The 27,801-nt window shown below is 42.1% G+C and overlaps 1 protein-coding gene across 1 annotated transcript; it reads left to right on the top strand.

The window, feature by feature from the left end:
- The first annotated feature begins 759 nt into the window (after nt 1–759).
- ZMPSTE24 (zinc metallopeptidase STE24) lies at nt 760–25,600 on the top strand. Its single transcript, XM_020812924.3, has 10 exons — nt 760–977; nt 5,065–5,211; nt 7,470–7,556; nt 10,187–10,303; nt 11,800–11,952; nt 13,315–13,456; nt 14,942–15,129; nt 19,739–19,843; nt 23,004–23,147; nt 24,693–25,600. The coding sequence occupies exons 1-10, from the start codon at nt 855–857 to the stop codon at nt 24,915–24,917; spliced, it is 1,431 nt and encodes a 476-aa protein (XP_020668583.2). The 5' UTR covers nt 760–854; the 3' UTR covers nt 24,918–25,600.
- The last annotated feature ends 2,201 nt before the right edge of the window (nt 25,601–27,801 follow it).

Here is a 27,801-nt window from a genome sequence, read left to right as displayed (position 1 = left end):
TGGAAATCAGAGAATTAAACGTTGCATAGATTTGCTTTAAAAATCTTTAAAAAGAAAAGGTGTCTTGGACATCCACTTATCATATTATTCTCTGTCCTTGCACCCAGACCTTGGCGCTCCCTCCCATTGAAGGCCAGGCTTTGCTTGCCTTCCTCAAGCAGGCGAAATACCTTTCTCTTCAGGCAAGCTCTGCCTGAGTGGGATTTTTTAAAAGGAATGCTGCGCCTTGTTGCTTTTAAAAGTGTTTTTACTATTGATTTTATTTACTGTTTTCAATAGTATAATATTTAAATTATTTTAAAATATCTGCATACTTTCTGTTTTAAGCTTTTAAATAGTGTCTTAATGTTGTCAGCTGTCTTGGGTTTTTTTTAAAAAAAGAGAAAAGTAGGGTAAAAATTTTTTTAGTATATTAAATTAAAAGTAAATTACCTTCCTATCTCTTTTAAACTGGACAAAAAGCACACAGTCCAGCGGGGAAAATCTTCCCGCTCCCATTTCTGGCATGAGATACCCAAGGGCAGCGAGGCCGGCCTTGACTAGCTTTTTTCAGGGTGAAAGGCTGAACCAAAGCAAGGAAACGTTCTCTCAACCTGCCCCCCTCACTTCCTGGCAAAGCTTGCCATGAATTACAGATTTCTGGCGGCGGTGGGGGTTGAGCCCGCCAGGTGGTGGTGGTCGTTTGGGAACCGGAACTCTCTACTGTGAACGATGCGGACTGAGAAGGGAGGCAAAGGGAAAGCTGCTTCCGCCGGAAGTAAGGCTCTGCCGGTGTCGCCCTAGGCGGAAGCAGGCCGCGCGGTAGGAGGAAGAGAAGGAGGCGGCGTGCTGGTGACCCGGAGCCGGCGGTGACCATGGCGACCCTGCTGCTGGGCAATCTCTGGGCCGAAGCGCCCCTGGAGAACCGCATCTTCTGCTCGGTGCTGCTCTTCTCCTGGGCCGTCTACCTGTGGGAGGCGTTTCTCGCTTGGCGGCAGGTCCGTCCCGTCCCTCCCCGCCTGGGCAGCCCTTGAGGCGGCCCCGGTCTCGCTTACCTGCCGCTGCCGCTGGGCGTTTCTGTCAGCCGGGTTGGGGCCCTTGGTGGGACCCCCCCGCTGCCGGGTGGGGTTTGGCAGGCCGGGCTAGGTGGCTGGGGCGTCATTTTGTGCCGCCTTTCCTTTCGTGGTCGCTCCTGCGGCCGCCGCCGCCACCACCCTCCTCCTCATAGTGGTACCAGTGTCCCTTCTGGAGAGAATCACATCCTTCCTTGCTCCTTCTAGCCTAGCGTTGTCGGTTCTGTCCGCCAGCAGCTTTCCAAGGGTTTCAGGCAGGATGCGCCCCTGGCACCATCTGGGGATCTCTGGAGTGGCCTTCCATCCAACCACGTCATCACTTTATTCCTTACATCCCACTTTTGCTTGCGGAAGCACATGCTGACCTTCTTTCTTTATCAATGACAACGCGGGGTCTAAAATTGGGTGTCTGCCATAGGAGGAATAACCGTTCCTGTACTGAGCCCCCATCTATGTACTTATAAGTAGTATAGCTGCAGCTACTTCGGTTGCTGAGGTCAAGGGAGCTCCCAGGACCTACTTGTTTAAGTACTGCATAGTTAAGCTGTGGAAGGAAGTCATTGCCTCCTGCTAGCCTCATCTGTCAATTTGTCTGGCTTCCCTTCCATAGGTGGTGACTATCAATGACTGTTACTTCAGAATAAGAGGTAGCTTTAATTAATTAATTAGCTACATTTAAATTGTACTCTAGTGAGCTCAAGGTAAAGTGTTGCATGTCCCTTTTTTCCTCTTTGATTCCGCTTCTCAACGGCATAGTGAGGTCAGTCAGGCTGAAAGAGAGTGGCTGGCTTAGGGTCACCCACCAACTTTTATGGCGGTATGGGACTAGAATGTAAATCACCTGAAGGTCTATAAAATCACACCACCCTGGTGCTCATTTCCATCCAGTGATGCAAAGGTAGCCCCTCATCTGCAGTGCTAAGTACTGTACAAAAGTGTAATTGCTACTTCATGCCTGGTCCAAATGGGAGGATTGTATGTCAATATTGCTGGTGGTTTAGGGCTGTATTCTATATGTTTTATCAGAGAATCTAAAATTTGCCAACACATAATTTATGAGTGTTGTGATTTGTGAGTTGAATAGTTGTAGTCCCTACATTTCAAAGTAACACTCCGAATCACGCACACAGTGCATTCATGTCTGAAAGAACCGTCATAAGCTTGAGCTGCATGGTTTCATTCCTGTGCATATTTAAACTGAGAATAAACCCCTCTGAAGGAGTGGCTTGTTAGGGTTGAAATGTTAGTAACAAGCACCATACTGCTTGTGATATGTATTATGTTGTATTATGCTGACAGTTTGTCCCACAAATCATGTTTAAGGTTTTGTAAAAAGAGAATTAAAAATCTTAAGCCGAAGTTTCCAATATAAGGCAAAAGACCTGTCCTGTACAGCATCCTACTGAGCTATGGCTGAACAACTTAATTGACTTCTTATGCTCAGTACAAGGACCATTGTCAAAGCCAGTGTTGTGTTAGGAAACTCATGGACCCTGCACCAGGCTGTTGGGAGAGGGACATGTCTGGTAATTTTTAAAGAAAAATTAATAATAGGCTGATGTGGTCTGATTTAAAAATCATGCCAGGGCCTTTTTATTCTTTTCTGTAATCTGGCCTCATTAAAGTGGCTCCAGTTGCCATCATCAGAAAAAATTAAATGCAGGGCCAAGAAGGAACGTTTGTGTCTCATCTGACACTTTCCACTGACAGCAGTTTGGAAATACCTGGTTTAAAGGAAGCCCCAAAGCAAACATAGTTATGCACCAGCAGTTAGTATGCGTACTGATAGTGACTTCAGCCTTGGAGGTAATAGCTATCATGATGTGTAGCTATGTTTCTCTGCTGCTCTTTTAAAGCTTATCTTATTTTGTGATCCCTTTTGTCTCAAATCTTTCACTGTTCAGTTGCATTCAATGATCACACAACCTCCAGTGTTACAAAAGGAGGGAAAATCCATATCCTTGCTATGCATTCTAACCTTTCCTGAATGTAGGGATAGCCACAGGTCACTGTAAGACAAATTCCCAAATCCTTGTGGTAGGTCCTATTTTAGACTAATTTTAAAAAGTAGAAAATTCTCTCTGCAAGTTTTTGAGATAACAGATCTCTTCTCCAGGTGTGGCATTACAAAAGCTTGATATTGAGGCCTTGTAGCTTGCCTCCTGTCCTAGAATGTGGTCCAGAAAATCTTGGAAGTATTCAAAGGAGGGTTCCTGTGATTCACCTGGAATTCATTTATGTTTGCTAGAAGCAGGAGAGGCCATAAATAATAAACTTTGAGCCTCTGTTTAGAAAATGCAAACAATCTGTGCTCTTTGCTAATTATCCTTGCTCCTTTTAAATCTTTTCCAGCTCTACCATGTCCTTTTAAAAGATATGTGGTGACTAGAAATGTAACTGTTCTAGATATGCTTGCACTGTAGATCTATATGAAAGTGTTAAGAATTTTGGTGATTTTGTTTTTTATCCTTTTCCTAATGATCTGTAACACAAAATTCAGTTGAGTTTGTACTGAGCAAATTGAGAGTGTAATGTTTTTTATAGGAGGTATTTTGCATGTAACTCAGCAGCAGTAATTAGACTATTTCAAGTATCTGTTCACGAAGAATCTACAGCAGTACAAAGTCCCTAAAAAGCATGCCTATGTGGTAGCCATTTTTCCATATTTAAGGTTGTTGCTTTTATGTGTTATGTTTTAACATGTATACTTTATAAATATTTTAAGCATGTGCTTGAGAAGACAGTGTGTAAAGTGAATTTGTTTTGTTCAAATGCTCTTTACGCATGTTAGGATAGATCCAGAATTGATCTTTCTTAGAGGATGGTAATTGAAACCTATTAATTTTAATAGGTCTGTTTTAAATCTGACAGAGTCTGGATCCAAACCATCCATACTTAGGTAGCTGAAATACCTGGAAGTAGAAATGCTTAGAGCTCTGAGAACAGAAATAAAAACATGTATTTATAGGCTTCCTGCATTTTTGTCATCTTTCTCTGAATAATGTTGTTTTAAATTATTGTTATTACATAGTGTTGACAATTTTAATGATGGGTTGAATGACTACAACCAATATTCTCTGCCCTGAGAGTTTTGAATAGAAAATCAGGCTATAAATGTGTATAAGCAATAGCAGTAGTCGACAAGTTATACTTTCTAGCCAACTTTAGTTGATTTTTCTGTGAAACAAATCATGTTCATATCTTCTTAACAGGGCTATAACCTTTGATTGATCACCTCAGACTATTAATTAAATACCCTTATGAACGATTAGAAGAATTAGGGAGAAATTATTGGAAAAGGTCATAATTGTAAAATATTAATCAATAGTAGCAGATGACTTAATAGCTGCAACTTGGTTGATGTCTGCAGGCTCATTGCCCAAAGAAAGTAAGTCAGAAAAGGATACCCTTATTTAAATCACATGCTGTCAAGTTGATTCCAATTTTCCAGTATTTTTTTCCAACATTTTAAAGCAGTGGTTCTTAACCTTTGTTACTCGGATGTTTTTGAACTGCAACTCCCAGAAACCCCAGCCAGCAACGTTGGTGGTGAAGGCTTCTGGGAGTTGCAGTCCAAAACTCCTGAGTAACCCAAGGTTAAGAACCACTGTTTTAAAGGATCAAGTACTCAAAAGTGATTTACCAATCCCTTCTCCTGTGTGTGTTGTGGGTCTGTGTAGCTCCTAGAAGGCAAGGTGATCAAACATTTGACTTCTGGTGGGGGATCAAACTTTTAACGAAGAGGTCAAACACAGAGAACCTTCCGAATTTGGACTCAAAGTCTGTCTTATTATCATGGCCAGCACTTGAGCAGAGGTCACTTTCAGTTTTGTAGGCTTTATCCTTTACTTATCAGAGTAGCATATATAAATAGGTTTGGTTATCAACTCACAGACTCTGAGTACTCTATATCCTTTGATATAGGACTGAGGGATTTCCGGTGGCATAAAATAAACATCTCTCTTCTTGGAGGGTGCAATTTGTATTTACTACTGCATTTAAAATATTACAGAGGACTGTGTACAGGACAACCACTCATGTCCCGCTGGAATTAGGACCAATCATGGATTCAGAAACATTTGAAAAAGCTCGCCTTTACCAACTGGATAAAAGTGCTTTCAGCTTTTGGTCAGGGTTGTACTCGGAGATAGAGGGTACAGTAAGTATCACTTTTCCTCTTAGATTCTGTGTGTTTTCAACAAGTCTCTTATGTAAAATAGTATTGTTTTTAATAAATTTGTAATAAATTTTTTTAAGATGAGTAGTAGAAAATGTTTGGGTCTCCTCCTGTGACAGATGATATGAATTCCCTATTCTTTCAGTGTACCAGAATCAGAGCTTGGAAAAGATTTGTGTGTCATGTTTCTTGAAGGGCTAAGATCTCAGTGTTGGTAGAATTATTGACATCTAGTGGGGCAAGTTAAACATGTTCCATATGTGAATCCATCCCATTATAATTTTTAACTAATAAAATATTTAAGTTGAGATGTCAATGGCACTATAATTTTGACTCTGTAACACATGGACATTTATCTTTATTTGGTACAGGTTTCTGTGATAAAGTAATTTGTAATATTTTAAAACAGGAAAATATTGATTGCCAAAAGTTTTTCTTGCTAAAATGTGTTCCTTGCCACTTTTTTCTTTTAAAACATATTTTAAAAGGTGAAAGATTTATACGATCTGAAGAGAATCCAGAGTAAATGTTTATTCAAATTTTAGCCAAAGGCCATTGAAACATTGAGTCAATCCCAAAACCAATGACAAGTCAACAAAACGGCATCTTCATAACCATATATAACAAGTTCCAAAACAGCGAGAATTTAAAATATACAGTATATATGTAAAAAACTCTTATAAAATAGAGAAGAACTCTATACTGTCATCCTTTAGTGACTTGAGGGGCTTTTGCTAGCCCAAATGGCCTTAGTCACCATACAGTACTCAGTGGGGTCTTTATCCATTTGATTAATCCAAACTTGCCTTAGCTTGATGGCTAACTGGCCAAATTTGGCCACATTGTAAGTTGTTGCCTTACTTCTATCTTCTAGCAAGGTCTGGAGACAGCCCTTCCTGTCACCTTCATCCCTGTCCAAAATAATTGGATTGATTTAGCTTTCCTGGATCTGTTTGTAAATTTTGCAGGCCAAGAGTACACGCTCCAAGGTCTCTATACTGCCTTCACCACATACACATAGCTGATTCAAATATGGAATTTTCTTATATCTGTTCTCCAAGACGGCAGAAGGCAACATGTTTTATTATCATAAATGCCCTTCTACTTTCAGAATTTTCAAGTTTGCTTATGTAAGGCATTGATGTGTTTCTATTGATACCAATGATATCCCTTATATGTGCTTTAACTCTATTCAGATCATGCTGCCTTTCTATGTCTAAGATCCTTTGTTTGATCAGACTTTTGGTTGGTCGTAACTCATAGACATTAGATACTGATGTGAGACTCCCTAGTACCCCAATTTGTTCTCCAACAGTCCCATCCACGGGGAGACAGAGTTGTCCTTTAATATCAAATGGGCAAGCCCAGAGTTAGTGTGGTTCAAGTTTAACCAATATGACAGGACAATTATTTAAAGTCTAGCCTCTATAATTACTAGTTCTGTTTCCATATGAACCATTGCATTTGATACATTGGTTGGCAGCAATAGTATGGCTTTTAAAAATTTAGTTTGAAGTTTTTCCATCGTGGATCTGCTTGCTACAGTACTAAAATGAGCACTGTAGGTCAATTGTGCCAAGGATTTTGCCATAAATAGTTTGACGGTTGCTGTCACATTTTGCCCCCCCCTTGGTCGAGAAACCAGAGTACAGTGGTGCCCCGCTTTACGCTTACCCCGTATGACGTCGAAATCGCTTTACGATGAGTTTTTTGCAATCGCTATTGTGATCGCAAAACAATGGTTCCAATGGGTTTTTTCACTTGGCATAGATTAGGAGCCTGCTTCACGAACCATTTGTTGGCTGCTTTCCGGACCCCTGCTTCGGAAGACAGCGTTTTTAAACAGCTGATCGGTGGTTCTCTATGGGCAATCTTCACTGGACGATGAGGTATTTCCCCATTGGAACGCACTGACCTGTTTTCAGTGCATTCCAATGGGGTTCCCCCCCGCTTGATGACGATTTCGCTTAACAGCGATTTTCCTGGAACGGATTATCGTCATCAAGCAGGGCACCACTGTATATATCTCTAGTTTCTCTTCAGATCGTATAAATCTTTCGCCTTTTTCTGTTCATATTTTAGGCAGATCTCTCAAGTTGGGTTTCTACAATGAAAATCTCTTTATGAAAAATTCCAGAGGCAAGATGGAAAATAGACAAGTCTTGATCTTGCTCTCTTTTTTCAAAAGCTCTCAGTCATGTGCTATTCTGTCCCATTTTTTGTTTTGTTTTGTTTTATAGGTGATACTTCTGTGTGGAGGAATTCCTTTTCTTTGGTCAGTATCTGGAAAGATTTCTAATTGGGCTGGTTTTGGACCTGAATATGAAGTAAGTCCATTGGTTTACTTGCATTATCTAAGTATATTAATTTCCCATTGTTTATTAAATGCCAGGTAATCCGGCTGCTGCCTTTGGTCGCATCCAGAGGAATTCCTCTGATATTTTCACCCTAGTTTAGAGAAGTAATCATTTCAGAGTACCTCTCTAAAAATCCTCCAGTGCCCATGCTGGCTGGGAGGTTCTGGGGCTCTAGTCCAGAATAGTCATTTTTATCAGCCTTGGTTAATATTGATCATAAGAAAGATCTATTTAGGGCAGCATCCTGTCGCCTAGGAGGTTATCCAGATCCCTTCAAGAGGCCCACAGACAGTGCAGGAAATGTAAAGTACCCCTCTTCCAGTTCTGCGTACCAGCAACTGGTATCCAGAGATACATTGAGTCTTAGCCAGGGAGTTCAATCTAGATAACATGACCAATAGCAGTTGATAGATTGCCCTGCCATGAAACCTGACTCTGGATGGGCAGATTTTCCCCCTTTTTTGCTGCTTGACCATCTGTAAAGATTCTAGTTTTTAAAAAATAGTGAAAACATTGAGGTCAGTGTCTAGGTCTCTTTAAAAAATATTTTCTCCTTATACAGTCAACCCTTGCCTTACAAACAGCTCTAGTTACGAACATTTCGACTTACAAACTGCTCTGATAGGAAAATATTGCCTTGACTTGCGAAATTTGCTTCACGTTACGAACTCTTTTTTTCCTTTTTTTAAACCTAAGTCATCTTAGGTTGAAAGGGAAAAAGAATAAAAAGAATTTTCCCCTAGTGATAGGAACGGATTAACCGGCTTTGCATTAGTTCCTATGGGAATTTATGCTTCAACTTACAAACCGCCCCTTGACCTAAGAACCAAAAACAGCCAGAACAGGTTAATTGGTTTTCATTGCATTCCTATGGGAAATGCTGATTCGACTTACAAACTTTTTGACTTATGAATGTCCTTCTGGAATGGATTAAGTTCATAAGTCGAGGATTGACTGTACCAATAACAGAGGAAGGGTCCCTTTAGTCCATAGATGTCTTTGAGGAAGCCCTGCCCTGGAAGATAGCTGGAGTGGAATCTTTCTTTCCTATAACAAGAGATCTTGGGAATTCCCTTCCTGGCTTTCTTCCTTCTGCCCTGCAGTCATGGTGCTTCTGTCTTCTCAGATAAGAAAGAGAAGTATAATTTACCCAACTCTCCCTTTTCACTGAAGGGGAGGAATTAATCTCTTTCTATTGGCTGCACTGACTGAAAAACAGATTCTTAGTGATTCTTATGCTGCCACCTCAACAGAAAGTTGCAGCATCTAAAACACATATTTGGATTTAGCTTCCCGATTGTCGTCAAAGATGTTTACTCCCAGGAGGCTTCCTCTGTCTAGATCTTACCACATGAATCTACTTTGGACTCTGTTTCTGCATAAGGGCATTTGTGTTTGCCCAAAGCTGCAAAAGATGTACAAGCCAGATCCAAATTTGACAGTAGGGGAGTGGGTTGGTTAACCCAAAGGTTTCACCTTTCCTTTCTTAATTAGGCTGGTGAGATGAAAGAAACCTTGGGAGGAAAACCAAGAACTGGTCTTTTAAGTGACAGGAATATGAGCTCATTTTTGGTACTGAAACAAATTCCTGGGCTGAACATGTGCTTAGAGGTATCTGTGTCCCTTCCTTCTAAGAGCATGTTCACCTCCTGGCAGTAAAGTCCTTTTCATGTGTTCAGAAGGTTGTGAGCAGAGGATGCAGACTAGCATCTCTCCCCTTCATATAAAGAGCTAAATCTGAAAGGGATGATTCCCTATACAGTGGTGCCTTGCACAATGATGAATTCGCTCTACGGGGACGTTTTTTCGATCGCTAATGCGATCGCAGAGCAACGGCCCCAATGGGCGAAAATCGCAGAGAGAAGGTTGGTAAGCGGTTCGCTTACCGACCTTCGCTTTGCGACCCGCCGATCAGCTGTTCCGCGGCTACAAAATGGCCGCCGGAAGCCCCAAAATGGCCGCACGCAGCGTTTTCGCGCCCTCGTTAAGCGAGGGGAGGGCACGAAAATGGCTGCCGGCCATAGAGGAACATAGCTGTACGGTGAGTAAATCAGCCAATTGGAACGCATTAAACAAAGTTTAATGCATTCCAATGGCTTTTTTCTTTCCGTACAGCGATGTTTCACACAGCGAGGGTTAATCCGGAACGGATTAACCTCGCTGTGCGAGAACCACTGTATGTGGAGTGTCACAACATTAATATGATGGCTTCCAATCATGTGGAGGGTTCCCATGGGTAAAGACAGATCTTCAGATTTACCTCTGTGTATGCAAGAGTGCAGATAGAGGGGGGCAGGGCCAGCCTAATCCCTATTCTCAAGGGTTAGTCGTTTTATTGAATGCCTGAATAGGGCTGACGTTGCATCAGGCACCAACTGATGGAGCTCAGGGTTTTACTTAAAAAAGAAAAACAATCCTGCAAGCTAATAGTCTGCCTGTCCCAATGTAAAATATACACTAAATGAAACCAGTGGGTCTGCTGGAAACCAGTGGGTCTACATGGAAAAGTTACTTTTCTAAGGGTTCAGCCCCAACTCTTTATGCATAAATAGAATAGTTTCTACTTGTATGTGTTTTTTTTTCCTCCACTCATTCTATAGATTGTTCAATCCCTGGTCTTCTTGCTGCTTGCTACGCTATTCAGTGCTGTTACGGGTTTTCCTTGGAGCCTCTATAATACATTTGTTATTGAAGAGAAACATGGTTTTAATCAGCAGGTACTGTATGGTTCTTGTCCACATTCAGATTGTTCTTTCTTTCTTTTTTGTGCTTCTGTCTGTTTCCTATAAATAGCCTACCTCTAAAAAAAAGGTTTTCCATGTTATAGTATGACATAATTAATGCATTACTAATGTTTTATTTTTGCTTAAAAGAAAGTGACCCATAGATTTTTTTTCCTTACCACTTTTCTCCCAGGCTGAAAGAGCCACCCAAAATTCTCCTTTTCAATTTCCTTTAGGATATTTCCCCATGACATGTCTAAGCTCATTTGCTCATCCTCACCTCTCATATATACTTTCTATACAGCAAGTGAGATGAAACTTCCTTATTTGACTCCTAATGTTGCATTGGTGTGATTAGGTTCGTTGTTTGTTGTGTGCGACCCCTGTGTTGGCGCGGGAAGGAGAGTCGGAGGCTGGTCTTTATTTTTAACACAACTTGATTTGTTACTGAATAAACTTAACTCCATTGGTTCAAACGGGTCCATTAAACTAAGTTCAGGCAAAAGACGATAACTCCGCACCTTAACGTCAGGTGTCTGAATGTCACTTCTCATTGAGGGGCTGGACCAAATCGCTCCCTGTCCTCATGGTGCACATGGTCCCACAGCAGGGGTGTCTCGCCCAATCCCCCTCTTGTTGAGGCTGGAGTAATGAGGGACTGGGACGGATCATTCTCGTCCCCCCACGCTGGTTGTGCGGATACACTACTACCGTCCATTCCAAAGGCTCCAAGTCTTCTCCTCTCGCGCCCAAGTCCCTGGGATCCGGTAGTAATCCTCCTCCAACTTGGAGGTTAGGAAATTCCTTAAGAAGTGTGGCAAATTCTTCCTGCCCAGCACTCCATTCCGTTTGCACCGCCCAGTCTCTTTTTCTCAGGTATCACGCCCATTACAATTCTAAAACTTTGTGCGCCTTTTTCCTCTTTTATATCCCCCTCCCACACAATCAAATCCAGCTCCTCCCCCTTTTCATCAGCCAGGCACACTTCCAATGACTCTCTCTCTTCTACCTTCTCCTGTTCTGTATCTACCAGTATGTCCTCCACACATCCATGTCCTTCCTCTGTACTCTGCTCCATGGAGGACAGCACACTGGCTCTCTCTCCTTCACAATTGGTTTGGCTGTCCTGTGGTATTTATCTCATCAGTGCTCTGGGTAGCAGTGGAGAATATGTGGCTGTCCAGGGATTGTTGGATTACATTGTCCACATGCCCTAACCAGTATTGCTTGGGGGGGGGGTCATGGGAGTTGCACTGCAACATCTGGGAATACAGATGGGCCACACACGTCTCAAACACATCTACAGAGCATGTTGCTGCTAGGAGAGCAAGACACCAGGCATGCCAGCTCAACAAACCATAATGCAGGCTGCCATGTCTGCTTGCAGGAGCAGCCAATCAGGAAGGACAGAACCCACCATTAGTTACATCTGATCTATCAGACTGGGTTAGCTTCAAAGCATCTTGATTTAATGTTGTTCCTTTTTACAGACACTGGGATTCTTTTTAAAAGATGCAGTCAAGAAGTTCATTGTGACTCAGTGCATCCTTCTGCCAGTAACATCGCTTTTACTTTACATCATTAAAATTGGCGGCGACTATTTCTTCATTTATGCATGGCTTTTCACGTTAGTGGTTTCTTTGGTGAGTATATGATGTCTGTCTGTCAAATCTTGCATGATTCAGAGTGTAAAATGTAGTGGAGCTGGGAATAGACTTAGCTGTTAAGATAGTTTCTCTGCTGAAATTGGCTTGTTCAAGTGACCAGGCTGATATAATAAAATTGTGAATGAGAAGCATGGATGTTTTCAGATGTTTTGGATGTCAGCTCCCAGAAGCCTCAGTCAGCATGCCTGATAATCTACAATTATGACAGCTATAGCCCAAAACACCTAGAGGGCCAAGAGCCCTATGAAGTAATTGTTTTGGGTCTCATTGACAGCAGTTATATCAGCACAGCAGATACCATCTGATCAGAGTTAAGCTGTTGTAAAGTCAGACTTGCATTTAAGCATTCATCTGATCACCAGAAACGGCTATGCATTTCATGTAGGTAGCTAGACAAGCTGACCAATGAGGGATGGAGTATTCTGTTTCCATTCTGCCCCCCAGCTCAGACACCTGGTGGGATGCGGGAGAGAGAAACTGACTTTCTCTGCACCCAGTATAGAAATGTCAACTCCTAGGAGAGGAGTAATTTTTGTAGGTTGGCTACTTTTATGAGGTTATGTACAAGACTACTTTAGGTCTAGTGGCTGGTATTTAATTAATTATACTATTCAATGAAAAAGACACTTTCATCAACTAAAAAAGCTCCCTCATTAATCAGACAACAGATTGAAATATGCATTTTATATATGCATTTAAAAAACCCACCAGATAGGAAGGACCCATCTTACAACAGGCATCCTTCCTGGTACATAAGTAGCAAAATCTTTTTTAAAGAATGTTCTTGCTATAACATACAAACATGTGCATTCTTAGAAAATAAGGGAACACCCAGTGGCCACTGGGTGCAGCAAAAAGCAGATGAATTATGTCTCTTTCAGGGATGTGATTTTGCTGGTGCTACCAGTACTTTTCATTTTGACAGTGATATTTTAATTGTGACCAATGGGCAGCAGAAGGGGAGGGACATCTTACCCTTCCCTCTTATAAAGAATTCAGCCCAAAATTCGCAGTCAGAAATATATGAATTGAATGGCTGTGGTCCCCAACCTTTTCCCAACCACAGACCAGTCGGGGGGAGTGGTGTCCGTGTGGGCGGGGGGTCTGTGTGTGTGGGGGGCATGGCACATTTGTGGGTGGGCGTGGCCCACTTGTGCAGGGCGTGGCGCACTTGCACGCATACGCGAGGCACTTACTCGTGGGCAGGGGCACAAGATCCGTGTCCATGGCCCGCTCCTGCCTAGGCCACGGGCCATTACCAGGTTGCGGACTGGGGGTTGGGGACCCCTACTCCAAAGGATATGAAGCTAAAGTGTTTGCATTTGTGTTCCACTGTAGGTTCTTGTCATAATTTATGCAGACTACATCGCCCCATTGTTTGATAAATTCATTCCTCTCCCTGACGGGGAGCTGAAGCAGCAAATTGAAGCAATGGCGAAGAACATAGATTTCCCTCTGACCAAAGTTTACATTGTGGAAGGTGAGAGTCACTAAATTCCTTTGGCCCTGTTAGAACTCAAACTCTTATTTGGGTTTTATGCTGTTCTGGATATAGCCTTCGTTAATGACCATGGAAACCTGCTGAATCCCCAAATGAGAGACCAGGAACAATTCATTCAGTTCCTGGTAAAAGTACCTGTTTTCACAAGGGTTAGAAATCCTTTGTACCCTCATTCCAATGATTGTTCTCTTTTGATTTGCTTCCGCCCCTTCTCTCCCACTTTTTTTCTCCCTAGGCTTATTTCACATCCATGCCCAATTCATTATTCCTTCTGCTCACTCTTACTGCCTCTAACCTTCAGTATTTAAATGTTTGAAGAGTTTGGGAGAGGGTTGTCTTTTCACCCTTAAAAGAAATAGCTCAGTGGTTTAGATCTCTGACTGTGGAGCCAGAGGTTGGGACTTCTAATTCCCCACTGTGCCACCATGACAGGGGCTGGACTCAATGATCCATAGGCTTGGCCGTTCTAAGATATTAAATACATATTCTGGACTTGATTGCTGCTTCTGCTTTGCTTTGTAGGGAACAGTTTGAAACTATAAGGATATCCAAACTTTGTTCCAGTGAAAGTCAGAGTATTTAGTTCAGTTTCCCATCCTGTTTTCAGACATACTGCCTTTTCATAAAGGCTTTCATAAAGGCGGGGACGTAGTGGCGCTGCGGGCTAAACCGCAGAAGCCTGTGCTGCAGGGTCAGAAGACCAGCAGTCGTAAGATCGAATCCACGCAACGGAGTGAGCGCCCGTCGTTTGTCCCAGCTCCCGCCAACCTAGCAGTTTGAAAGCATGCAAATGCAAGTAGATAAATAGGGATCACCTCAGTGGAAAGGTAACAGCATTCCGTGTCTAAATCACACTGGCCATGTGACCACAGAAGATTGTCTTTGGACAAAACGCTGGCTCTACGCCTTGGAAACGGGGATGAGCACCGCCCCCTAGAGTCGAACACAACTGGACAAAAATTGTCAAGGGGAACCTTTACCTTTCAACTAGCCAATTATATGTTTGAGACGTTTGGCTGTTAATATTTCTTGGGGGACAATGCTCTTTGTACTGAGTTATAGATTTAAAATGCAGTTGTGTACTGTAATACACACTTGTCAAAGGTCAGTGTCTATGCTTCTTGTAACCAGTTAAGATTGGCATCCTGGAGTTTCTCTTTCAATTTATTAGAAGTAGATTTGGCCTCTTCATCAAAGAGTCTGGATGGGAGACTGCAAGAGGGAAAAAAAACTTTTACTTTTTAGTTTTTATATTGCTTATTGTGAGCAAAACCATGGTTGATTCAGAAAAGGATATAGAGGGAGAGGATCTCGGGGGAAAATTCTATCCAAAGTCTTTAGGTCTTGAAGATTACTGTGAGAAAATGAATAACTAGTGTGCTGACATTGTTTAAAATTGATCTTTGAGATTAAAAGACATGTTTGTTTTTATAATGTGACCTTTCTGCGCCTGCCTGCCCCCAGGTTCCAAACGGTCTTCCCATAGCAATGCCTATTTCTATGGTTTCTTCAAGAATAAGCGTATTGTGTTGTTTGACACCCTCCTGGAAGATTATTCTACCCATAACAAGGAACACTCGGATGAGCCAGGATCTGAGACCCCGGTGGATGGAAGAAAGGAGGAAGACACAGAAGCAAAGGCTAAAACAAAAGTAAGCAACGGTTTTAGTTTGTATTATTGAACTCTTAATGCAGAGCCATTCTGAGCATTTCTCCTTTAAGGAAATGTGAGTGGCACTCTTGGGAACTTTGATATACTACATTTCTTGCAGAGTCAGGGAATTTTCACGTGCTTGTAGAACCAGGATGGAGCCAGTGGTTTTTCAATGCATATGTAATACAGTGGTGCCCTGCTAGATGGTTACCCCGCTTGAAGACGAATCTGCTGTACGATGAGTTTTTTGCGATCACTATAGCAATCGCAAAACAATGATTCAAAGGGGTTTTTTGCTTTACGACGATTGGTTCCCTGCTTCAGGAACCGATTTTTGCTTAACGGTGATTCAAAACAGCTGGTCGCCGGGTCGCAAAATGGCTCCCTGCTGTGTTCAGGATGGATTCTTTGCAAGACAGGGACCGCAAAATGGCCGCCGCATGGAGGATTTTCGCTGCACAAGCAGGTATTTCCCCCATTGACCAGTTTTCAGTGCATTTCAATTGGGGTTTTTTTCACTTGACGACGATTTTGCTCTACAGTGATTTTGCTGGAACGGATTATCGTTGTCAAGCGGGGCACCTCTGTACAGACTTAGAATTTCTGGAGATTTCTGGATTCACAACAAATTTATGTAGCATTTTTATTTTGCTTCAGATTTACATGCATCCTTACACATAAGGGCATCATGCCTCACCCTTAGTCCCTCAACCTCAGTTATTTCTTCCCCTGTTTCCTTTTTAAATTCCTTTTAATTGAATTCTGCAACCATGCAAACGTACTTGTAAAATGACGTTGGCTTTAACAGCACCTCTCCCTGCGAGTGTGCAATTATGGATTGTATATGAATACTTTGTCTCCCCTGAACTGCCTTCCAAACATTCCGGTGTGAAACATGTCCTTCAGTCACATCTCAACTGATTACTGTCATCCCACATTCTTCATTACTTGCACTTCTGAGTTGTTCCTTCTCCTTTACGGGATTCCCAAAGAACCAGTGGGGGGCGCGGGTCCCCTCCATTTCTCTCTTTACAAAAGTGCTCAGTCTCTGCTAGACACACACTCTTCACATTTATCATTACTTTCAATGTCATTGTGTGTATGTGCACACTTTTTGTACAAGGTAAAAAGGAAAAGAGGCAAAAAGTGCTGGATCGAAACAGGTTGTAATTGGACTGGCTCTGACATAGTGTGACTGAAGAAACGTGCAACTTGGTGGCATGATTGTAGAATACTGGTCTGAAAATTTCTACAGAACTTGGAAAATTTACCTTTGGATTGTGACTGCCTGGATCTCTCTGCTGAGTAGAAGATTCTAGGAGATGTAGACTAAAAAATGAATTTTTCCAGGTTTCAAACTTCAGGGAGTTTGTTATGGCATGACAGTAGTCATGCTATATACAGTGGTGCCCCGCATAGCAAGGTTAATCCGTTCCGGATTAACCGTCGCTATGGGGAAACAATGCTACACAGAAGGAAAAACCCATTGGAACGCTTTAAACTTTGTTTAATGCGTTCCAATGGGGCCCAAAACTCACCATTCTGCGATGTTTCCTCATCTGGCCGCTATTTTCGCGCCCTCGGTAAACGAGGGCAGGGCGCGAAAACGCTGCGCGTGGCCATTTTGGGTGTCCGGTGGCCATTTTGGAACCGCTGATCAGCTGTTTTTAAAAAATTGCTATGCGAAAATCTCCAAAAAACGGATCGCTATGCGAATTCGTCATTAAACGGTGCGCTTGTTATGCAAGGCACCACTGTATTTTTGTGGAAGCACAGCAAACAGGATTCTACCAGCAAAATCAAAAGGTAGTGGTGCCTGAAATAAAAAATTATAACTATGAAACCAGAGCCCAGATCAGCGCCATATTTGTCATGGATGTAGCATAAAGTCAGCTTGTGCACTGTGCCAAATGGAGGTTTGGGCAAAAGGTTTTCAGGTTGTGATTTTTAAAAAAGGGAACACTGTTTTATCCCCATAAAGACATAAACCACCATTTCAACAGCTAATTTGCATACCAGGGGAGAAAAATCTCCATTTTAATCTCTTTTTCTTCATCCACAGGAATTTGGCTATTCCTGGCTCCAATATGGACGCTTTCATTACTGGTTTTTACCCCTAAAACATCTGAAATAGCTCCTTTTTAAAATAATGTCTGAGAATTCCAGAGTAATTATCTTTATATCAAAGCATTCTGGCCAGTCAGAATGTGTCTCCAGTCAGCCCACAGGGCAAGTATCTATCACTTTTAACTCTGCCATGGTCTTCAGTTTGAAAGAAAGCATTTAACTCCTTCCTAGCCATACATCCATGTGTGCGTACACGCAAGCGCACGTTCCTGTTCCTTTGGCCCTCAAAGATGTTTAAAATAGCTGGTATGGCCCTCACAGTCAAAAGTTTGAAGACCCTTGCTATAAACCATCAAGTCCAGTCCTTGACAAGGAGGCATTATACAGAATTAAACTCCCAACAACCTAAACCAGCAGTTTTTGGATCCACACGATTTTTTACATAGGATCATCGACAAACCACTGTGCAGTCATAGGTTGCATCTGCCCATATACACCACAGAAATCATGAGTCACCTAGCACATGGTTTTGCAGTGGTGCAGAACATGGATCTGATACATGGGTTCTCATAGAGCTGAATGATTTTTATGTAGGATGGTCCCCAAACCACTGTCCAGCCATAGGCCGCATTTGTGCTCATAGATTAAAACACAGAAATCAGGACTCCAGAAATATTTTGATTGGTTAGAATGCTATGCTATACAAATAGTTAAGTCGTTTAGAATGCTCCTGTTTCTGTTATACATGCATGGTAGGGATAGATGCAAGTTACACACTTTTGCTTGAGTTCAGGCTTGACGATTGAGCACCTGCTTTTCTGCCTTTAGTATCTCTACTAACACCAGATTTCAAATGACCTGATTTTTGTCCCCGTCTTTCTTCACTATCTTCATTTCACATGGTATGCATGATTTTTACCTTGCTTTCCAGTAACATTCTTTGCTAACTCCAACCTCTTCCTTTTAAAAAATTTCATAAAGCAAAGGGACATATTTTGGAAAACATGTACACAACATACCCATAGAGGCTTTGGTCCAGCTTGCCGAATTCAAAGAAAGTGATATGAAATTGGAATACAGTGGTGCCTCGCTTAACGATTGCCTCACTTAACAAAGAATTTGCTTACCGATGGGTTTCTTTTAGGAATTTTCCGCATCGTTTAACAATGTTCTCTACGGGGGATTTTCACTTAACGATGTCCATTTTCGCTCATGTAAAAGTGCCTTAAAATGTTTGAAACCTGTTTTAAATGCTTGCAATCGTTAGTCCACCTCGTGTAATGTATGCAACTTAATTTTGTGTTGTTCTGAGTCTTTGTTAATTTTTGGTGAATTTTTTTCTCTCTCATTGAAAAGCATTGCTTTTCAATGAGAGAGAAAAAAATTCACCAAAAATTAACAAAGACTCAGAACAACACCAAATTAAGTTGCATACATTACACGAGGTGGACTAACGATTGCAAGCATTTAAAACAGGTTTCAAACAGTTTAAGACACTTTTAAAGGAGCGAAAACGGACCGGAAAGCCATTCAAATGCATTGAGTCGGCTTCAATGCATTTCAATTGGGGAACCGCATTTCGCTCAACGATGTTTCCTATGGCGATTTTCGCTTAAGGACAGCAATCCGTTCCAATTGGAACGGATTAACTGGTTTTCAATGCATTCCTATGGGAAATGGTGTTTCGCTAAACGATGTTTTCACATAACGATTTTTAATGGAACCAATTAACATCGTTAAGCAAGGCACCACTGTATAGCTTTCTAGTCTGCATTTGGTAGAATGGGCATGGCAACATTAGTTTAAACCGGAGTTTAAAAAGTGTGCATTAGAGCATTGGTTTAGAGGTTCATAGTGCTTCATTGGCGTGGCACCACAGGTGCTGCATCTTCCCCCCCCCCCGGTTCCCTCACTCACCAGTTGGTGTGCATTGCTTTTCTCCTGTTCTTCATGCAACCATCCAGTCACAACAGGAGCATGGACTTCCTTTCCCTGCCTCCTCCAATGGCCGTACGAGACCACAACATTTTTTTCATGTACATGTGGAATAATATGGGGAATCATGGAACCCTGGGACACTCCCCAGGCAAATAGTTAAAGTGTTGAACAGATATACCCCAGCACCACTACCATTCACAAAGTGACACCATGAAAGGGAAAATCTTTTTTTCCGTCTGTCAACTACTCTGCGAGGGGCCACGTATGCATCTGCGTGTGTGGGAGGGGAGGAGATTTGTCTCCACGGCCCGGTCCAGGCAAGGCCACAGACTGGGACCAGACCAGGGGTTGGGGACCCCTGCTGTAAATCATTGACTGCTACCATTGGTGGTCTTAGCATTCAGGCTGCCCTTTGCTATGTAAAGTTTGGCATTCTTTTTCCTGCTTGCAACACGGGCACAATATTTTGTATCAATATTGGGCCATTTCCTGGCTTTTTGAATTGTGGATACAGAAGCACAATGTCCTACATTAATAAACTGGAGTTTTATTGTAGAATTGATTATTTTTACTTACATAGTTTTCCTTCTTCTTGACTCTAGAATAAGAAGCAAGGTTGCAAAAATGAGGAAGTCCTGGCGGTTTTGGGCCATGAGCTAGGCCACTGGAAACTTGGCCACACTGTTAAAAATGTTATCATCAGCCAGGTGAGTAGAAATTATTGGGAACATCCTTGTATTCTTTTTTGTATATATTTCTTGTTTGATGAGAAAATAAGTTGGTTCTGCTTTATTCTTTTAGTTTGATAAAAGCAGAGACACAAGTATTTGGATGTGGAGGTAACCTGAAGATAAACTACACATTGTGTACTTTATTATGGTCAAAGACCAGTAAAACCAAATCAATATAGAAAATTGGGTTTTCACGTCTCAAAAAAGACTTTAGAACAACCCTGTGAAATGACTTTGTGAATGGATTGGATCTGTCCTTGGGTTACAGGTGGGGAGAATGTGTCCCTCCAGTTGTTGGTTTGCAAATTCCTGTGAACTCTTTGCAATATAGTGGGAATTGTGCTTCATCACAATAGCTCATGTTTTTGTTATTCCTTACCTGGCTTAGATATTGCTAAAAAAAGACTTTATCTATTTGATTTTTTTTCTGGGGAGATGTTGTGAACCACAGTGTTGGGTGGGGGAGGAGACTATATTTTGGGCCTCCACCCCAGGAGTGAAGCTAATACAGTCGTACCTCGGTTTACAAATTTAATGTGTTCTATGGGATGTCATGTAATGTGAAAAATTCATAAACCGAAACACAGATTGCCATAGGAACGGGGACGGCACTATAAACCTCCAGGCACAATACATCCTGGGGAAACTTTTGTCGCACTCACCAAAAAACATGTAAACCAAGGCATTATTTTCAATGGATTTTGCTTCATAAACCGAAAATTACATTAACCGAGGTGTTTGTAAACCGAGGTATGACTGTAGTAACTTGTGGGGGCATGTAGAACAGGAAAGGGGAAATCTTTAATTCTTGGGGTTTTTTTAACTAGTTTCTCCCAATGGCTCCAATGTTGTTCTCTCCTCCCCACCTTCTCTTCTTCCACTCCTACATCTATTCTTGAAGGTTGCTGGATTAACTAATGATCATTTTTATCTAACTATTCCATTACAAAAAAATTATTTGTAATATAAAATATAAAATGGCAATGAGAGGAATAAGATGAGTAAAACCAGCAAGTAAGGGGGGGGGGAAGGAGAACAATCATGCAAAAATAACTGAGCACAGAATGTATTGCCCTGTCAGGTGTTTCCTGGAAAAGAGCATGTCTTCATGTTGTTCTAGGAAGGCCGCTTTGGCTCTATAGTATGATGCAGCAGGTAGGATATAGCTGAGTTTTTTTTCTTTTAGGGGTTTATGACAGGGATGTTTAGGCTTCTTGGTTTTTGAAGGCTACATTTGTTGCCAGCCAGGTAGTGGGGAAGACCAGGACTGCATACATGTGCATAGACCAGGGGTCAGGGAACTTTCTTACCTTTTGCCCCCAAAAAAGTTTATATAAGCCAACATTACCCCCTTGATTTGAAAGGAAAGAAATGATAGAGTATTTTATGAAGCCACCCTTTTTTCCCACCTTAATTCAAGCCTTGCCTGTTCTTTTCATAGTTTTGAGTCAGTCTCTCTCTCACACACACAAACACACATCCACCCTCCCTCCACCCTTTTTTCCTGCCTTAATTCAAGCCTTGCCTGTTCCTTTTTTCATAGTTTTGAGTCAGTCTCTCTCTCTCTCTCTCTCTCTCACACACACACACACACACACGTCCACCCACCCACCATCCATCCATTTTCTCCATACATTTAAATAAGCTTGATGAAGCCCTCCGTCTCTCGCACCGTCCTTCCCCTCGTTAACTTGATCCTTTCCCGCCTCCTGCTTGCTTGCAGTCATTTCCGGAGGAAGCAGTCATTCAAAGTCCCAGATTGATCGATTGCTCGGGGCTATTCCACAGCTGTAGCCAATTAAGCAGGCTTATCTCCGATCTCTGAACAAACAGGATTTACAAGTGCCTGCTGCAACCAGGAAGTAACAGGGAGAGGTGGCTTACAATTTGAGGTTTGGCTGCAGGGGTGGGGGTGGGAGGGGGGGTAGCGCTCTGCTCATTTCCCCCAGGATTTTCACTTTTACCCCATTTGAGGTAATTTATCCCTGTTCCCCGACCACTGGCATAGACACATGCACAGATCTGCTGGTAGCACATGCTTTTTTACAGTATTTACAGTTGTGTACATCTATACCTTTAATGCATCCAAAAGAACTATGAAAGCAAAAGCCTTTCAGTAGACAGAAGGGCAAGAGGTGAGTAATCTTTGGCTTTCCAGATATTTTGGATTACAATTGCCCGTATCTTTTACCATTAGCTGTGTTGGTTTGAAGTGATAGAAAATGATGTCCAAAACCTCTTTAGAGCCAAAGGTTCCTCCTCACTAGCATTCTACTACTGGCCAAAATCCTGATGCTAATTTATGATTTATTAAAAATATTTTATCCCACCTTTCTTCTTAAAAAGAACCCAAGGTGGCTTACATCATTTAAAAGACAATATGCAGAAGCTAAACACACTAGGTATACAAATACTGTATTTAAAAAGAATTAAACAAGTATTACATTAAAAACAGTAATAAAATCAATACTAAAACACATTTAAAACAACAGAGCACAACCATCCATTTAAAACCCCCTCTCAGCCCACCAGTTATTAAGGGAAAGCTTGCCTAAACAGAAAGATCTTTGCCGGCTTGTGGAACGATAGCAATGATGGGGCCAGCCTAGCTTCCCATGGGAGGGAGTTCCAGAGCAACACAAAAGCCCTCTTGCATCTCCACCAAGCACACCTGTGAGGGTGGCAAGCCTTGCTTAGCATATTAATTCACACTAGAGCAAGCCCATTGGCCTTCTTTCATCATAGCAAGTCGTAGTAAGATGGGGCCCATTTGAATCAGTGAAACTTATGGAGGAGTTGGCTTATCGAATAATCATTGATCTAATGATCCTCCTCTAGTGCAATGTACTACACTAAGCAACAGGATTTTGGTCAGTATTTTTTCATTTCTGAATGCCAATGTTATAGGTAACAATTTCTACTTTTTTTACTATTGTCTAGAACAGTGGTTCCCAACCTTGGGTAACCCAGATGTTCTTGGACTGCAATTCCCAGAAACCTTGTCCAGAACAGCTTATGGTAAAGCTTCTGGGAATCACAGTGCAATAACATCTGCCTTACCCAAGGTTGGGAACCACTGGACAAAAAGGTTTCTAACAAACATATAAGTCAATGCATGTTTCTTTTTCTCCACCAGATGAACTCTTTCTTATGTTTCTTCTTGTTTGCCGTGCTGATTGGTCGGAAAGAGCTGTTTGCTGCCTTTGGGTTCTGTGATACTCAGCCAACCCTGATAGGCCTTTTGATTATCTTTCAGTTTATTTTCTCACCTTACAATGAGGTAAGGTACTGCTTAAAAATCACACATGTAGGTTGCCTTTGTTTATAAACTAGTGGTTTCTTTCCTAACCTGCATCTTCAAAGCCCACAATGAAACTGATCAATGTTTTTGGTCATGAAAATTTGGTTTCTGAGCTTTTGAGCTACATAAGTAGGATTGGATGTACTCTTCTTGGAGAAGGAAGGTAAAAGTTGATTTTCCATTTGTTTCACTCAACTCATAAAATTCACTGAAGAAATTCCTTGATGAGCAAGAGACCCTGCTGAGCTGGAAGCAGAGTTGGTAGAAAATCAGACATACCCTCTGGGAGGGATAGGTGTCTTTGTCCAGTTTTTTTGCATACTTGACAATTGCTGGAAGCTCTTAATGTCAATTTAGCAAGCTGTGACAGTTGGGGGCTCTTTGAGTATGAGGAGGAGGACAAGGTGGGAAAGTCACATTCTACCCACTTCCTTACATGTCAGGCTAATGGAATTTGAAGAATTAAATCTCTTAATTTGGCTGGTTTATCTTTCCTCTTTCTAATGTTTGGAATAAGAACTCTCTCTTCAGATGTTTCTGGCCTGGTTAAGTCAGATGGGATTTGTCATCCAACAATACTCCCATGCCTGATTTAGAAGGTTTTTTATACTAGGGCAATGAGACTACAGTCAACCCTTGACTTACAAACGGCCCCACATATGAACTTTTCGATTTACAAACGGCTCCGTTTGCAAAAATTGGCATCAACGTGGGAATGGAGCCTCGACCTACGAATGAGGTCGAGGCTTTGTTTGCAAGTCAATGCCATTTTTTGCGAACGGAGCTGTTCGTCGCCTTCGGAGCTTTCAAAGGGCTTCCTCCAATGTCAGGGGAAAGCCCTTTGAAAGCTCTGAAGGAAAAAGGCAGGGAGAAAGGGCAGGAAATTTGAATTTCCCGCCCTTTCTCCCTGCCTCCCTGCTTCAGAGGTTTCAAAGGGCTTCCTCCGATGTCAGGGGAAAGCCCTTTGAGAGCGCTGAAGCCGCCAATCGCGGCAGCGGGGACCAGCAGGGAGGTCTCCCATGGTGGCTGGAATGAATTAACGGGGTTTCAGTGCATTCCTATGGGGAATAGGAAATTGACTTACGAACTTTTCAACTTACGCATGCTGTTCCGGAATGGATTAAGTTCGTAAATTGAGGATTGACTGTAGTTAAGTCAGGGGTCCCCAACCCCCGGTCTGTGGCCTTGTCAGGACCTGGCCACAGAGATAAATCTGCTCCCCTGCATGTGCCGATGCATGCACGCCCCTCCGACACACTCACAGCCGCTCCCACAGACGCATGGACACCCCGCCCCCCACATGATAAACCGGTCCATGGAGGCAACAAGTTTGGGGGCCGCTGAGTTAAGTGGTGTGGAGCAATAGGGATTTTGTACTTCAGCTTCCCAGATTTATTGAGAATTGGCCATGCTGACTAGGGCTTCTGGGATTTGAATTCCAAAATATCAAATAGATGCAGGTTAAAGACCAATGAATATTCTGGGATTTTAGATAAATTCCTTATTTTCTTGTTTCCTCTACAGGTTCTCTCCTTTTGTTTAACCGTATTAAGCAGGCGATTTGAATTTCAAGCTGATGCATTTGCCAAGGATCTTGGAAAGGCAAAGGACTTGTATTCTGCACTGATCAAGCTGAACAAAGATAATCTGGGATTTCCTGTTTCAGACTGGCTGTTTTCAACGTGGCATTATTCTCACCCTCCCCTGCTAGAAAGACTTCAAGCACTGAAGGAATTGAAGCAAGACTGAAAGAAGGAACTGCGAACTCAGGAGTTCCTATTGCAAAATCAAGTTCCTAGTTTTTTAAAAAAAACAAACACATATACTCATTCCATTCCTGAACACACCATTCTCTGTAGCAACAAGCGCAGTTCACCTGATTTCAAACTAGCTCCCAGAAATCTTGTGTCAACTGAAGGAAGTTGAAATTCAAAAGAGAAATACCTTGTGGGGACTGAGTCAGGGAGGAATGTAATGTATAACATTTATCTTAATCACAAAATCAGCTTGAGGGGGAAGTAATTTATCACAGCCAGAAGTGTTCATGCTTGGATTTGTGAAAGCTTTGAATGTGACTTTTGTATCTTTTAAGCACTATGTTTGGGTGTTCTTATACAGTTATCTTCTAGCTTTCCTACCTCATCTGTGTCAGGTGGGCAGGTAAGGACTTGGACAAATATCCCCTCTTTTTGACTATAGATATTTAAATCAGCCTTCCCCAACCTGGTGCCCTTCAGCCAGAATGGAGAATCATGGGAGCTATGGGGGCATCATTTTGGGAAAGTTGATCCAAACACTGTCTGGATTGAAAGTGTGAGCTTTCTCCCTTAGGTTCAAGTTCATACCTGCAGTTCAATGAAAAAAAAAACAGGCTTTTTACAGAGCTAATAAAGTCACTTCTTTCCCTGAAAGGGAATGGAGAATAAATTGCAGATCCCTGACTCAGCCTTCATTATGTGTGTGACATATGTTGTGTGTGTTGTGGTTTGGAAGTCTCCTCTTGTTTCTCTCCCACCTCAATTTTCTAGGACAACAAGGTTTTAAGAAATAAGTATAATCCTAATTACCTTTTCTGTTAAAGTTAGAGTTTTTGTCTCAGAGTATTCACTGTACTGTAACATAGGCTGTTGGAAAGTACCTTTTTTTCAAACTGCTATCCATACATCCTGCTAGGCAAGAATTCAATGTGTTGCACAATCATAACAAATTTTAACATTTGAAAAAGCCCAAATACACAGCATGGTCTGTGAAGAGCACACGGTTACATGTACTGCACACGAGTTTTGGAAGGTTTCATAATTAGGGGAATAATATTAACAGTGTCACTTCTCTCGTGCAAGTCAGGCAGCTGGAAGTACTACTTGTAAGTATATTTGCTAGAAAGCAAACTATTTGGATAAATGGTCAACACTATGTCTTCTAGATGCTTTTGGCTTGCAACTTCAATTAGCATAGCCAGTGGTAAGGGATTATGAAAGGCAAATGCAAAATTGACTGAGGGGCCACAGTTACCACTAGAGATGGGTATGAATCAGAAACATGGTGAGTCATTTTGATTCAAGATTCATCAAGGTTGATGAATCACGAATTAATGACTTTTTTCCTGACAAACTGATGAATCAGTTCATCAATTTGTTTTTAACTTTAAAACTATATAAAATGCCCCTCCTCAAACACCCAGAGACACCAAATTCGCAGGGAGGCTTTCTGACTCCTCTACAAGCTTTGTAACTTTGGTGAACTTGGGGTTTCAGACGTCCAAGTTATACAGTGGTGCCTCGACTTACAACCATAATCTGTTCCAGAAGATGGACATAACTCGAAATGGTTGTAAGTCAAAGGACCATTTCCCACTAAAATACATTGAAACCCCAATTAATCCATTCCAGCTGAAAAAAATACCATAAAAATAAAAAATAAAACACTGCAAGCCCCATAGGAACATGCTGGGGCTGAAAAACAAAGGTACAAAAACAACAAAAAAACACAGCCAGCCCCAGCAGAGCGCTATGGGGCTGGGGGGAAAAACACAACTCCACACACAGCTAGCCCCAGCAGAACATGATGGGGTGGGGGAAAAAATCAACCCCCCCCGACAGCCAGCACCAGTGGAACGCTATGGGGCTGGGGGGGAAACCACCAAAACCCAAAAAACAGCACAGAATCAACCCCCCAAACCCACCCTGGAAAACAGTAAATATACTTACTCAGGAGCAGAAAGCAGCTCCAGGGAGTCCCAAAGCCGCCTCTGACACACTCACTCTGTTGGGGCGAAAGAGCTACAAAGAAGCAGCCTCTTCGCCTACCAATGGTTAGCAAATTTGAATCCCCCGCCTTTTCCCCCTGCCTTTTTCCTGTCCCAACTTGAAGCCCCAGCTGCAAATCGAAGCAAAATTTTGTGGCTGGAGCTGGTCGCAACTTGAAATGGTTGAAAGTTGGGACGTTCGTAAGTTAAGGCACCACTGTACACCCACAAGGAGGTTCCCCCCCCGGAAAGTTTCCCCCAGTAACACAAAAATTACAGAGACGCTTCTACTGGCTGTGCGCTACAATCCCTCCAAGTTTAGTGAAGACTGAGTTTCAAACATCCAAGTTATATACCCACAAAGCGACCCCCCCCCCCCCGGAAAAGTGCCCTTTAGCAGCTGGTTTGGAGAAATTCAAACTTGGAAGGATTGTAGAGGAGCGTCAGAGGACGTTTCCCTGCAATTTCAATGTCTCAAGGTGATGGGGGGGGCATTTTATAGCCAAACAAATTGATTCATCAAAAATCACTAAACATTCATTGGTTTGTATTTGTTGGGGGTGTCACTGATTCGTATGAATTGGCGAACTAGCAGTTTTTTGAATGAATTTGGTGACTCATTTTTTAATTTATGCCCATCTCTATTTACTACCCTAATGGTTCTCTGCTGCACCACATGCTGTCATATCCTGTCTAGATATGAAGTATGCCTGACTGTCTAGAATAGGGTATACTTGCCTAAACTGCAAAATACCAAATTAAGCAATATCCACTGGAGCATTTTGTGCCTCTTTAATTTTTAGTTACCCTGTTTCCCAGAAAATAAGACAGGGTCTTATATTAATTTTTTTTCAAAAAACACATTAGGGCTTATTTTCAGGGGATGCT

This window comes from Pogona vitticeps, chromosome 9, assembly GCF_051106095.1.
Source record: "Pogona vitticeps strain Pit_001003342236 chromosome 9, PviZW2.1, whole genome shotgun sequence".
NCBI lineage: Eukaryota > Metazoa > Chordata > Lepidosauria > Squamata > Agamidae > Pogona > Pogona vitticeps.
This window is presented reverse-complemented; position numbering and strand designations above follow the sequence as displayed.